The sequence below is a fragment of the Ylistrum balloti genome, unplaced genomic scaffold (genome assembly GCF_031769215.1).
Source record: "Ylistrum balloti isolate Yb309-2 unplaced genomic scaffold, AGI_CSIRO_Ybal_v1 Utg370700, whole genome shotgun sequence".
Lineage (NCBI taxonomy): Eukaryota > Metazoa > Mollusca > Bivalvia > Pectinida > Pectinidae > Ylistrum > Ylistrum balloti.
The window spans coordinates 1,159,387-1,174,868 of NW_026782420.1; the positions used below are offsets into that span (position 1 = coordinate 1,159,387).

The following is a 15,482-nucleotide window of genomic DNA, read 5'->3' on the forward strand; positions in this document are numbered from 1 at the left end:
CAAGGTGATGATATACAGTGCTGTAAGGTAAACCATAGAAGATATTAGGAAACAAGGTGATGATATACAGTGCTGTAAGGTAAACCATAGAAGATATTAGGAAACAAGGTGATGATATACAGTGCTGTAAGGTAAACCATAGAGATATTAGGAAACAAGGTGATGATATACAGTGCTGTAAGGTAAACCATAGAAGATATTAGGTAATGAGATAATAGTACACAGCACTGTAAAGTACTACAAAGAGCAACTCACAATCAATTATTCCTTATCACTTACTTTCTCTTACAGGTTTAAAATACAGTCATACAGGATGTTTTGGGGTGTGTTTAACAAAGGAGCTCATTTGTTTCAATCACACAGACAGAATACAGATGACAATGAGTTATAGAAATCAGTCCAGTAACAAGTAGACAGAATACAGATGACAATGAGTTATAGAAATCAGTTCACAAACACATAGATTACAAATGACAATGAATTATAGAAAACAAATCCATGAAAACATAGACAGAACATAAAAGACAATGATTTATATAAATCAGTCCAGTAACACCAACAGAATATAGAAGACAATGAGTTATATAAATCAGTCCTGTAACACAGACAGAATATAGAAGACAATGAGTTATATAAATCAGTCCAGTAACACAGACAGAACATAAAAGACAATGATTTATATAAATCAGTCCAGTAACACCAACAGAATATAGAAGACAATGAGTTATATAAATCAGTCCTAACACAGACAGAATATAGAAGACAATGAGTTATATAAATCAGTCCTGTAACACAGACAGAATATAGAAGACAATGAGTTATATAAATCAGTCCAGTAACACAGACAGAATATAGAAGACAATGAGTTATATAAATCAGTCCAGTAACACAGACAGAATATAGAAGACAATGAGTTATATAAATCAGTCCAGTAACACAGACAGAATATAGAAGACAATGAGTTATATAAATCAGTCCAGTAACACAGACAGAATATAGAAGACAATGAGTTATATAAATCAGTCCTGTAACACAGACAGAATATAGAAGACAATGAGTTATATAAATCAGTCTATGAACACTTACCTGGATTGACCTCTCTGTAACTAGCCACACCATAGGCATCAACAATGTTTTGGAAGGCCTGAGTGAACTTATTGGTGCGGTTGTAAGTTGGAGGGACCTGTTTGGTCATCATACGGTTGAGAATCGATGGCACCGAGCTGCCACTTCTTTCCTGTAAAATAATCATTCTAGTTTACTTTAATGTTCCCCTTAGTCAACATCCTCATCAGTCACAGGATTATAATGACCCAAGATATAGGATCACATGATCGCAATGACCCCAGATATAGGATCACATGATCACAATGACCCCAGATATAGGATCACATGATCACAATGACCCCAGATATAAGATCACATGATCACAATGACCCCAGATATAGGATCACATGATCACAATGACCCCAGATATAGGATAACATGATCACAATGACCACAAATATTGGATCACATGATCATCATGACTATTTTTCAACTAACATCTCATTTTACAGACTAGCCAGTCACACAAACTTTTGGGAAGGGGGAAGTACATGTAAATATAATCTTTTGAAGTGAACTTCCTTTTATTTATAAAAATCAAGAACATAGTAAATCTTGGTCATGAAATTAAGACAGAAGAATTAAGACAGAAAAATTAAGACAGAAGAATTAAGACAGAAGAATTAAGACACCAAAATGTAGGACCTTTTTCTTAGTTTTCCCTGGTATACAGCTTGTATTTTAGTACCTTAACTAAAAAGTCATGATGATAAAATCTATCTTACCGTGCCTCTCCGAAGTGCCTGCTGAATGCGGTCAAGGTCACCAACAGGACACCAACACTCTGCGATGAGACATTTCTGAGTGACGTCCAGATTGAACATGTTGAGGGTGTGGTAGATGGCTTTGATTTTTCTAACTTTGATAAACCAAACCTTTATGTTACGTGCTGCAGCAACCAACACACGATGTCTGTGGTCCTGGGTCTGACTCAGAACCTAAAGAAACAGAATCTTAAACATGTACTAATTACTGTTAAGTATTGGCACTTAATAGACAACACTAATGTGTGCTGAATTTCTGATACTGATTACCATTCAATATGGGAATGAATTTCTGATACTGATTACCATTCAATATGGGAATGAATTTCTGATTACCATTCAATATGGGAATGAATTGATCTGATTACCATTCAATATGTACTGATTACCATTCAATATGGGAATGAATTTCTGATACTGATTACCATTCAATATGGGAATGAATTTCTGATACTGATTACCATTCAATATGGGAATGAATTTCTGATACTGATTACCATTCAATATGGGAATGAATTTCTGATACTGAATACCATTCAATATGGGAATGAATTTCCAAAGTAAAATACATCAGGTAAAAACACTGGTCATTTAAAATTAATCTTAAAATAGAACATCTAAAATATCACATCAAGAAGCATTGATCTGCTAGCCTTTTTTATTTATTTGTATATCCAGTCAAAACGGTTATCACGATATTCAAAGGACAGTAGAAAATATTTTGACTTATCCAAATTTCGATTCAAACGAAGTGTATAAATGAGATTGATGATATCAGTTTCCTAACGTTGAGTTACGGTTGAATGAATACCCTTGCTGACAAAGCACATTTACATTATATATTTTATATATTATACATAAAATCCACGATGGCTGCCTATCGGCCATTTTGTTTTTCTCATCAGTCCCAAACTCAAACAGGCAACTAGGGACCTAAAGGAACCTAAACATGAAATTTGAGAAAGATCTAAAGAGAAGTTCTCATCAAATAATGATAACAAACTTTCAAAGTCAAAATCTAAGATGTCTCTCTGACAGCCATTTTGTTTTTTTCTGATCAGTCCCAAATTCAAATTGGTACAACTAGGAACTAAGGAACCTATATGTGCAATAAGAGAAAGATCCATCCAGTACTTATCAAGAAATAGCAATAACAAAAATTGTTTACAGATAGACGAATCATGGACCACGGAGGCAGAGTGATTTGAATAGCCCACCATCATCAGATGATGGGTTAAAATCTGGACATGAAAACTATTTTGACTCAAACGGAATTTCAACTCAAGCGATTTCGAGACGAGTTTCAACTGTATACAGTTGTGTCAACATAATCCTTGAATATAGATTCCAGATATACATAATCCTGATAGTTACACTACAGTCTACAGAATACTTACTGTATTCAGATCTTCTATACGGGTCATTACACCAATAGCCATTTCTCTCCTCTCCGCTGGTGTTTCTGGACATGGGTATAAAGTGGCTCGGAATCTGTAGACATACACATTCATTTGAAAATAATATTACCAGAGGTTAGCTATTGTTATTACATGAAATTAACCTGCATAAGTACACAAGAATAACCTCTGTTAATATATGACATTTACTTATGCTAGTACATGAGGTTAACTAGTGTTAATAAATGAGGTCAACTTGTGTTAGTACATGAGGTTAACTCAGTCAGTATATAAGGTTAACTTGTGTTTGAACAGAAGATTAATTTGTGTTTGTACAGAAGGTTAACTTGTGTTAGTATATATGGTTAACTTGTGTTTGTACAGAAGGTTAATTTGTGTTTGTACAGAATGTTAACTTGTGTTAGTATATATGGTTAACTTGTGTTTGTACAGAAGGTTAACTTGGTCAGTATATAAGGTTAACTTATGTTTGTATAGAAGGTAAATTTGTGTTTGTACAGAAGGTTAACTTGGTCAGTATATAAGGTTAACTTGTGTTAGTATATATGGTTAACTTGTGTTAGTACATGAGGTTAACTCAGTCAGTATAGAAGGTAAATTTGTGTTTGTACAGAAGGTTAACTTGGTCAGTATATAAGGTTAACTTGTGTTTGTACAGAAGGTTAACTTGTGTACATGAGACAAACCTGCATTCAGGGTTAATATTAAGCAACATACTATGAAGTTAATACTTTGGCACACTGTATCTTGAAAATAGACTAAAATATACATGGACAGCAGTCAACTTACCCTTCACAGATCTTCTTAACTCGAGATTTCAGTTGTTCCCCTTGGAAGAAGATAATAAATACAGATTTGTCTACTTGGTCCCCCTACAAAAGAATGACAAATAAATGACAGTAAGGCCTACAAAAGTGAACATTCAGAAAACAGCAGTATGATAACATACAGACTAATTGATTAATTCATGACTTACACTTTCCAGATAACCATTTTCCAATTCATCCTGTTACACATTTTTCTAATTTCGTCTGATACCTATGACCTGGTTTTCAATTAGACTATGCTGGACTTACAGTATACAGTTATTTGCATGTTTTTAAAAGAATTACAAAAACTAGAGAATATCTCTACAGGACATGAATAGCTCAGATCCTGTATAAACCTGAATCTGATCTTGATGTTTCGACATTACTATGGGGTAAATATAACCAAATATGGTTCTGAAGACATAATTTTCATCCAGAATGGGATGCAACAGGGCAGACAAAGATTCTATATACCTCACTCCCCTTTCCTTTAAACTTTAAATAGACAGCACATACCGTGACTGGGTCCTCCAGAGGGTTGTCAATTTCAGCTTGTCGCAAAAACACATTTCCCCGGCACACTCGCCACAACATACGCTCAAACGCTGGGATCCTCTCTCGTAGAATAACACCAGCCACAAACCTAACAGTAGACATCAATATATAACAAACTTATATCTCAACAAACCTCCAGTAAGCCACTTGAAAAGTTTCAGAATTCTAAATAATATAATTTAATAATAAACATAAGTCAATTAGAGGAATGCTATAAGTATGACTCATGGGACCCTGTGTATGTAACAGACTGCCGTAAATATGACTCATGGGACCCTGTGTATGTAACAGACTGCTGTAAATATGACTCATGGGACCCTGTGTATGTAACAGACTGCTGTAAATATGACTCATGGGACCCTGTGTATGTAACAGACTGTTGTAAATATGACTCATGGGACCCTGTGTATGTAACAGACTGCTGTAAATATGACTCATGGGACCCTGTGTATGTAACAGACTGCTGTAAATATGACTCATGGGACCCTGTGTATGTAACAGACTGCTGTAAATATGACTCATGGGACCCTGTGTATGTAACAGACTGCTGTAAATATGACTCATGGGACCTTGTGTATGTAACAGACTGCTGTAAATATGACTCATGTGACCCTGTGTATGTAACAGACTGCTGTAAATATAACTCATGGGACCCTGTGTATGTAACAGACTGCTGTAAATATGACTCATGAGATCTTCAGTATGTAATAGACTACTGTAAATATGACTCAAGAGACAATGTGTATGAAACAGACTGCTGTAAATATGACTCATGGGACCCTGTGTATGTAATAGACTGCTGTAAATATGACTCATGAGATCTTCAGTATGTAACAGACTGCTGTAAATATGACTCATGAGATCTGCAGTATGTAATAGACAGCTGTAAATATGACTCATGAGATCTTCGGTATGTAATAGAAGAAACCGTTGTAAATATGACTCATGAGATCTTCAGTATGTAATAGACTGCTGTAGATATGACTCATGAGATCTTCAGTATGTAATAGACCGCTGTAAATATGACTCATGGGATCTTCAGTATGTAATAGACCGCTGTAAATATGACTCATGGGATCTTCAGTATGTAATAGAAGGAACTGCTGTAAATATGACTCATGAGATCTTCAGTATGTAATAAAAGAAACCGTTGTAAATATGACTCATGGGATCTTCAGTATGTAATAGACTGCTGTAAATATGACCCATGAGATCTTCAGTATGTAATAGAAGAAACCGTTGTAAATATGACTCATGAGATCTTCAGTATGTAATAGACTGCTGTAAATATGACTCATGAGATCTTCAGTATGTAATAGAAGAAACCATTGTAAATATGACTCATGAGATCTTCAGTATATAACAGACTGCTGTAAATATGACTCATGGGATCTTCAGTATGTAACAGACCGCTGTAAATATGACACATGGGATCTTTAGTATGTAATAGAAGGAACTGCTGTAAATATGACCTATGGGATCTTCAGTATGTAACAGACTACTGTAAATATGACTCATGGGACCATGTGTATGAAACAGACCGCTGTAAATATGACATGGGATCTTTAGTATGTAATAGACTGCTATAAGTATGACTCATGAGATCTTCAGTATGTAATAGACTGCTATAAGTATGACTCATGGGATCTTCAGTATGTAATAGACTGCTATAAGTATGACTCATGAGATCTTCAGTATGTAATAGAAGGAACCGTTGTAAATATGACTCATGGGATCTTCAGTATGTAATAGAAGGAACTGCTGTGAATATGACTCATGACAGGGTTCGAAATTAACTATATACAACTAGCAAAATTCCAGCTAAAATCTGGTAATTGCTAGCTGGAAAATAATGAACTAGCAAAATTTTGCGAGTGCAAATGAACTATACCTAATCACTATTTTTGACGGAACATCTGCCACAAAATGCCTTTCTCCGTCTGCCTTTAAATGAGTAAATAGGTTACAAACGCTAAAGTGACATAGATTATCAATACATTCGGAATTCCTCCAGTTTTTCCCTTGATAGTTATGTGTAAACCGAATAAAAAGTTGTCTTGGAAAACTCTACAATTTCTGTCTGCTCATCATGTGAAACGCGACATATCAGCTATGATAACAAACTTTTTCAAAAGGAAAGCATCTGACAGTGCTTGCGATGACCAAGACAATAGTCAACAGCCACAGCCTGGCCCTTCTGAAAAAAAATCGTCGAAATCGGAGAGCGTTTCTCCTGACGCTGCTGATATAAAATCACCGCCACAACAACGTGCATATACGACCACGTTAAAAACAGTACGGAAATGAGAAAAAGAATTGAATATTATTCTAGGATACAACAAATCATCTAGTAACGATGTTGTTAATACAGTATGGCGCAATGACTGCCGAGAACACGGAAGATAGTTGTCTTGATAATAATTTATTGAAATGATCGTTAATGTGAACAATTTTTTAAATAATATAAATTTGGGTACAGTTACATTTATAAATGGATCTGATCATATGACAGTCAGATTAGATGTAGCTCATACATGAAAAAAAGAAAACTGATAAATTCAAAGTTATATAGATTTAAAATGTTGATACAGGTAGCAATCAGCCATTCTTATCCAATGTCTTGGATAACTTTTCCAATATCACTCAGTTCCTGAAAAACTCAATATAACAGTAAATAAAAGTCAAACCTATTCACCAAAAAATTGCTAGTTTGTTCATCATTTTTGCTAGTGGAAATTTTAGGCACTAGCAACCATTGCTAGTGCCTAAAACAGTTAATTTCGACCCCTGTCATGAGATCTTCAGTATGTAATAGACTGCTGTAAATATGACTCATGAGATCTTCAGTATGTAATAGACCGCTGTAAATATGACGCATGGGATCTTCAGTATGTAATAGACCGCTGTAAATATGACTCATGGGATCTTCAGTATGTAATAGACCGCTGTAAATATGACTCATGGGATCTTCAATATGTAATAGACCGCTGTAAATATGACTCATGGGATCTTCAGTATGTAATAGAAGGAACTGCTGTAAATATGACTAATGAAATCTTCATTTTGTAGTACAAGGCCATTTCCTTTCTTAATATCCTTTCAATCATCAGAAACTACATCATCCTACCTCACTACTTACTGTAGATAGTGGTCAATACATCATCCTACCTCACTACTTACTGTAGATAGTGGTCAGAGACTACATCATCCTACCTCACTACTTACTGTAGATAGTGGTCAGAGACTACATCATCCTACCTCACTACTTACTGTAGATAGTGGTCAGAGACTACATCATCCTACCTCACTACTTACTGTAGACAGTGGTCAGAGACTGCATCATCCTACCTCACTACTTACTGTAGATAGTGGTCAGAGACTTCATCATCCTACCTCACTACTTACTGTAGATAGTGGTCAGAGACTACATCATCCTACCTCACTACTTACTGTAGATAGTGGTCAGAGACTTCATCATCCTACCTCACTACTTACTGTAGATAGTGGTCAATACATCATCCTACCTCACTACTTACTGTAGATAGTGGTCAGAGACTTCATCATCCTACCTCACTACTTACTGTAGATAGTGGTCAGAGACTACATCATCCTACCTCACTACTTACTGTAGATAGTGGTCAGAGACTTCATCATCCTACCTCACTACTTACTGTAGATAGTGGTCAGAGACTTCATCATCCTACCTCACTACTTACTGTAGATAGTGGTCAGAGACTACATCATCCTACCTCACTACTTACTGTAGATAGTGGTCAGAGACTACATCATCCTACCTCACTACTTACTGTAGATAGTGGTCAGAGACTGCATCATCCTACCTCACTACTTACTGTAGATAGTGGTCAGAGACTGCATCATCCTACCTCACTACTTACTGTAGATAGTGGTCAGAGACTTCATCATCCTACCTCACTACTTACTGTAGATAGTGGTCAGAGACTGCATCATCCTACCTCACTACTTACTGTAGATAGTGGTCAAAGAGTAACACTAACAGAGCCTCTCATTCAAAACAAGAGGTTGGTCAGTTTGGTTTTTGTAGAACTGCAATAGATGTATTTACACACAATGTACATGTATATGGGCTTATTGCTGGTTAACTATAACCTCAGTAAATCCTCCTATGATATTTATGACCAAGGCAAAATGATACATTAGCCATTGAGGAGGCCTTACCCAAGTCTGAGAGCTTGTCCAGTACGCTGAGCCTCCTCTCCTAGTAGTCCTAGGTTCTCCTCTGTGAGAGCCGGGTCATGTAAGGCCTGAGAGTGATGAAGTTCAGCCTGGTCAAATAAGGATACATAACAAAATAAAATCACCCCTCCCTCACAAAAACAAGCAAAAAATAAATACTACAAAATCACACAACAAACTGAAAAAAACAAAAACACACAACAAACTAAATGCCATATTGATTCCAGTACAGAGATCACTTGTACTTTCTTTGTGGCTAAGCATTCACTGGCAAACTAGACACAATAATGATAACAGTACATCTGTTGATGGTGTGGCAATATCTTCTATAATACTGAACAATTAACTAACTAGTAGATTTATCATTTCAACCTATAGGTGAAGCTGTCATCTTGACATTATAACTATGACTGAACACACAGGATTGGATTATTACTTTGTCCACAGATGTATTTGCTTTTATCTGACAATAGAAATTTTTTCCTTTTTTTTTCTCTTTATTTTTCACAAAAAAAATTTGATAGAGGAGATAAATTACTTGACTGAGTGAAAATAGAAAAGACAAGCTGCTGTGCTGTTTGTTAGTGACACTGTACTCTAGCTCTGTTGTATCTAGGCTAAGTATCATAATCTAAATGTATATTGAACTTAACAAGACAAGACCCCGTGATTAGTTCCCCTGTGATTAGTTCCCCAGTGATTAGTTCCCCAACGGTCAAAGCAGTTCAGTGATAATGTAATCCTATTGCAGCCTCAGTCTGAGCCAGGATACTTACAGTGTACTGTTAAATTTTATTTTATAGCTGGAACATTAACAAAATTGACATGCTCTGGACAATTTGCCATCAAAAATTAACAAAGGGTCAAAAGGTCAGAATACAGAATGGGAGATTGAAACTTGAATTGATTTACACTCCAAATTTCTGCTATCTGGAGAGATGTTACCACCATCTATATACTGTTTCAACCATTAAACACTGTAAGGCACAAACTTCCATAAATACAATGTCACATGCAAAATTCTAACTGAATTAAACACACATTACAAATTGATATCTACATATTCAGAAAATCTGAAGTGGTATCCTAATACAAATTACTGACTGAAATATTTGAGTTCTCTGCTGAACGGAATGACACCATTATCATGTATCACATTTACATCCTAAGTTTAAAAACTTGTATACCAGGTACATACTTGATGAATGAGAGAGTTTGTGTACAGAATTATAACATTTCAGTATCCTACTTGTATCTTGTATTTCTTATATAAGGTATCATATTCCAAATTCACATATACAACTTGAAACAATATGTGACAAATAAAAGGCTGTTGCTTTATTTTTCTCCATCTTCTTTGTTCTGTATTGAATAATAGATAAGAAAATGTATGCAAGACCTATCCCCTCCTCCTATCAATGAAATTTGACTCAATTCCATTAAAAGATGAAGACGCTAAGTGTTTAAATTGAATCAGTTGATGATTTTCTATATATAGCACGAGTGACCTAGGAATTGACCTTGGGCCCCTGAAACACAATGATGTGCCAAGTACACTTATAATTGATCTTTGTATAAATTTTGCAAAATTATATCAAAGAATGAAGATGCTAGGTGCTTTCATTGAATCAAGGTGGGATAGGACAGGATGCACTGCGACAGGTTGGACAGACATGCCCAATGCTTTATACACCCATTTTAAGACAGGGCATGAAAAATATAGAACTTTATCTGTTGTAAATACTCATGTGATTAAGTAATAAAGTGACAACCACACAAACCAGACAGTGAAACATGATCTGTTTCACAAAACCTTGTAACAAATACTGGGGTAGCGTCTTTTTATCATCTGATTTATATTTAGATAAAATAAAATTCAGATGTAAATATAACCACAAAACTGTGTTGATATGAAATAAAAAGGTGTTATAACAGATACACAACAAACCATAGTGTGCTAGCAAGCAATACCATCTTTCATGCAAAGCTGTGTCTTATAGCAACTACCAATTCCATATCAACTAATCTCCTGAAAGGCTGAAAGCCTAAGAGGTCAAGAGGCTGAGAGGATAAAAGCAGAGAGGCCAAAAGGTTGAATTGATGAGAGGCAGAGAGGCTGAAAGGCTGGAAGACTGAAAGGCCATGAGGCCAAGAGGCTGAGATGCCTAGAGGCTTTGAGGCCAAGAAGCTCAAAGGCTCAGAGGCCGAGAGACTAAAAGGCTTAGCAGACAAGAGGCCTAGTAGGCTGAGTGGCCGAGCAGTAGAAAGACAAAGATGACAAGTGACTGAGAGACTGAAAGGCCAAGAAGCTAAGAGGCTGAGAGGCTGGAAGACTGAGAGGCCAAGAAGCTAAGAGGCTTTGAGGCTAGAAGTTGAGAGCCCAAGAAGCTGAGTGGCAGTGCAGATAAATGGCCAAGAGGCTGAAAAGCCAAGAGGCTGTAATAACAGATATAAAATCTGTTAAATCAATAAATCAATTAATGAATATGAAGACAGCTTGATGCTTGTATATATAGTCAAAATACTAACCATCCATGCACAATGAGAAAACATACTGTTACAATGGGACAAAGACCTAGAGAATGCACTGGAATTTTTAGAATTTATTTTTTATTTCAAAATGTACATCATAGAATTAATTTTGCAACCAGGGTTTTATTTTACGGTTCTTTTATTCATTTTTTAATTCTTATTTTAGTTGAATAGCAAAATTATCTACGGGGAAACATTACGATTTTGACTGTGGCTACAGATTTTTTTCAAATTCAAAACTTAAAAATTAACATAGAATGCCCAAAAGTAAGACATAAACACAAAATATCTCTACATTATTATTCAGTGATCTATTAGAGTTTTAGCTATCCTAGTTGCCTCAGTTAATTTCATGTTGTACGATACTTTGCATGTTTTTATATATTTATAGCTGAATATAGGTATAGCAGGTAAAGTGAGTTCACACTACTTCTATTCATTAATGACTTTATAAACATGAAAAACAAACATCCTGTAGATTTGAAATATTTATATGCATTTTAAATAATTTGATAAAATGTATCTTTGAAATAATATATCATATCATGCTATTTGTAAATACATTTACTAATGTTCATAATAAAAATCCAAGTGCAGTCCTCACACTAAAGGCTGGAGAGGTTAACAGAAATAACTTCAAGGATAAAAGAAACAAAAACCCAACCCTCAATCCCTTAAAATATCATCCCTACATACAAATACAACCCTTATATCTGTTTAAATACAAAAATAAGATGCATAGGCTGTGTAATTGGCTTTGCACATTTAAAAAAATTTAACAGATATCCAATTGAGTAAAAAAAACATTACTTTTGATCTGAAATTGAAATACAAACAGATATGAATTCTTACATAAAGAACTTTTCTTTTACACAAAGCCAGATGATAAAACTTGACAAGTTATTAGAGGTCTGCGTTTACCTCATCAAAGAACGTCTGTGTTTTCCTGAGGATGTGCTTGAGTTCAGTAAGTTCCAGAAAGTTCCGTTTCAGGGCCTCTGAATTAGCGTTGACCTCCTTCATCTCATTCTCCAGCTTCTCAAAGGTAGCCTACAACCCCAAGCCAAGTTCTATTAATATCATATTATTTTACAACCGCTAATTAAATACCTGTAAAATAATCTAAAAGAGCACACATTAATGTGACTACCTATACCTCTGTCTTACTTTAACCTCATCTGAACACTCCATATCTTTATCTGGTTTGAACAATGCAAACCTTTGTCCAGTATGATCCCTTCCTTTTATCAAATTGAATTTTGTTGAAATATAGTACTGTTAAAGTATTTAAAATTTGGATGAACTTTGCTACAGTAGATAATATCTCACTTCCAAGTCTATCATCTCCCGAGGGGCCGGAGCATCTGGGTTATCACCCGTATCCAACATAGGGATGCCATCTTTCTTTATTTCCTTCTCCAAAAATCCTGAAAGGGAAAAATGAAAGTGTTTTCATTTCCTAAAATTTCAATGTTTTCAGTATACTGATGGCCAACATACTTCTAAAGTATTAATGAGGTTTTATACTAACAATACACACTGATTACATTCATACTTACTTAGTTTTCTTTCCATTTCATCACAGCGTCTTACTTCATTAACAAACTTCCTTTGAAAAGCATTTACATCTGGATTTAACTGAAAATACAAGCAGAAACATAAGTAGTCAAATAAATCAGATGTGATGTAAAGATAAATTCACTGTTGATTTTTAGTTTTATCAATTTCCTGTAAACATTAAAAGCATAAGTACATATGAAACAGACTTTCTAAACACAAGTATTAATTTCTCTGTAAATTGTATGAACTCAATCGTGTCCTTTATGTTACATATCCAGATTTCATTTCACAATATTTCAATATAAAGATCTCATATATGAGAGGAATCTGATGACAGTTAAGGTCTATAAAAGCCTTCTCCAGAGACTGATCTGTGTACAATTTTACAAAATGTAGAATTGAAGCACAATTGTCAACCTTTCTAATACCATGACAACCCTACCATGATAAATGGGGTAATACCAAAACACTTTGTGAAATTAATTACTTTTCACAAGTTACAGGAGTATTTTTTTGGAAAGATCTGGTTTGAGCAGTACAATGTCACTTCACACTGACTGGTCAGCAAACTCACATCTCGGAACTGGACTAGACCCAGCTCTCCCAGCTCAGATACACATGCATAAGATGCCTCAGACTGGAGGAATAGCTGACACAGTGTCATCTCTTCACTACGGAACATGGACCCCATCTTTATCGGTTAATTTGTCGCTCTCAATCGGTCTGGTCCAAATATCAGGTTTAAAACAAATGGTTCAGTCTGATGTTGATATCTGTAAAAAGTTTTAATAATTAGAAAATGTTTTTAAAATATACATAAATAGATCCATGATTATGATTACATGGCAATTGATGAAGCTGAACACAAATTTGAATACATATACGAAAGAATATCACAATGAAATTTCCGATGTTGCGATTTCGCAGGAATAAAAATATTACCATTCAAAATTTTAAAATGAAGATTAAGGAACTGACGATATTTCAGAATAAAAAGAATATGTACTCCGTGCATGGATATATATGATAATCAGGCATATGTGATATTATCCGATCACCATGTCAATGTCGATTATCACAGCCGCGAAACTGAAAAAAATCAAGATACATGTTGCACTGCCATTAATGAAAGAAATAAAGTTAACGCAAAAAAATGAAGAAACCACATTACCCATTACAATGGAGAACGACACGTCTGAATATGGCCTTAGGCCATCAACCTGATTCAACCCGTCAACGTTACAACGTGCCGGCTTATCAATGTTACGTTAGAAACAGGTCTTCATACTCACATTTACTCCACTGGCATTTGGATAAAACGTTTGGTCACTTTCTTAATTAAACACGAATGTCATTGGCATGACCTATCTGCTGCTCTAGCACCACCGCAGTCTCGCATAAATCGCCATAATTTATGAAACAATATCACAGCGATCAATATCTACTTCCATGTATTATCATATGACACAACGTCACCACCGAGAACAAAGATTTCCACATAAGGGAAATAACTCTTGTTAGTAAATGTAGCGAGGTGTGCCAAATACAAATGTCGACTTACCCAATACAGAAAGACAATCGGTATAGATAAAATAATCACACAACTGATATAAAATATAGATGTAGTCCGTGCCCGCGATATCTAGTTCTAAGAGAGACGTATAAATTGATTTTAACTGTACGTCTCTGGTTATTCTAGTTCTTAGTTTAAAATACAAGACAACAGAAATATTCAGACTTTATTTATGAGAAAATCAGCACTAATATGTTATGGATGATCGGGGACACTGTACAGTCCGTGTGTTTGTATGGTCTTTGGTACATATACTTAATCATAACTTAATGATAACGTCTTAATTCACTGCATGGTTCACTTTATTAGTATCCTCTATATTGCCACCAAAATGAAGAGTACAAAAGAAATGAAGCATATAATACAAAACATTTAGAATAAATATACACGATTACATACTAGACAATACACATACAAGGTATCAGGTTATAGAGCATATTAGTTCACAATAGTAGAGTACACGCATGGTACGTAGTATAGAAACATTACATCATACATATGTAATGAAATTAACTTTGTATTTTTTTAAAGTACATGCATATACCTCTATGCATGTATCTAGAGTACACGCATAGTATATAGTATACATACATTATATTATAATGGAAAGTATGAAATCAAACTATGGAATCAACATTGTAATTAGTGTTATAACTAGAGTATACACATGATGCGTTGCGGTTTCAACTTTGAAGAGATAATGTGTCCGAGTGGTAATTACGACAAAACTACCGATACTACAACTTTGATATTCTTTCTATAGCTACTATTGGAATTTATCTGAATTCAACATCTTCATCGTTTAGTTTGTAATTGAATGGTCACACAAGTAAAACACCTACATATCACAGGTACTCAACACACCTACAAACCACACCTACTGATCACATGTGCAGCTCAAACCTACAGATCATACCTATATATCACACCTACAGATCACACCTACAGA

General features: G+C 35.0%; 1 protein-coding gene across 3 annotated transcripts in view; it reads right to left on the reverse strand.

The window, feature by feature from the left end:
• LOC132557571 (V-type proton ATPase 116 kDa subunit a 1-like) overlaps positions 1-14,408 on the reverse strand; it is a 32,216-nt gene extending 17,808 nt beyond the window's left edge. For 2 of the 3 annotated variants that reach the window (XM_060222070.1, XM_060222069.1), the window contains exons 1-11: positions 14,253-14,408; positions 13,535-13,733; positions 12,960-13,038; positions 12,730-12,827; positions 12,322-12,450; positions 8,851-8,957; positions 4,615-4,741; positions 4,079-4,161; positions 3,269-3,362; positions 1,833-2,045; positions 1,087-1,237 (exon numbers count right to left, since the gene is read on the reverse strand). In XM_060222070.1, the coding sequence (XP_060078053.1) occupies positions 1,087-1,237; positions 1,833-2,045; positions 3,269-3,362; positions 4,079-4,161; positions 4,615-4,741; positions 8,851-8,957; positions 12,322-12,450; positions 12,730-12,827; positions 12,960-13,038; positions 13,535-13,651 (1,198 nt within the window). In that variant the 5' untranslated portion in view covers positions 13,652-13,733; positions 14,253-14,408. The remainder of the gene's footprint in view (positions 1-1,086; positions 1,238-1,832; positions 2,046-3,268; positions 3,363-4,078; positions 4,162-4,614; positions 4,742-8,850; positions 8,958-12,321; positions 12,451-12,729; positions 12,828-12,959; positions 13,039-13,534; positions 13,734-14,252) is intronic. The other variant, XM_060222071.1, reaches the window with a different exon arrangement.
• Positions 14,409-15,482: the final 1,074 nt, after the last annotated feature.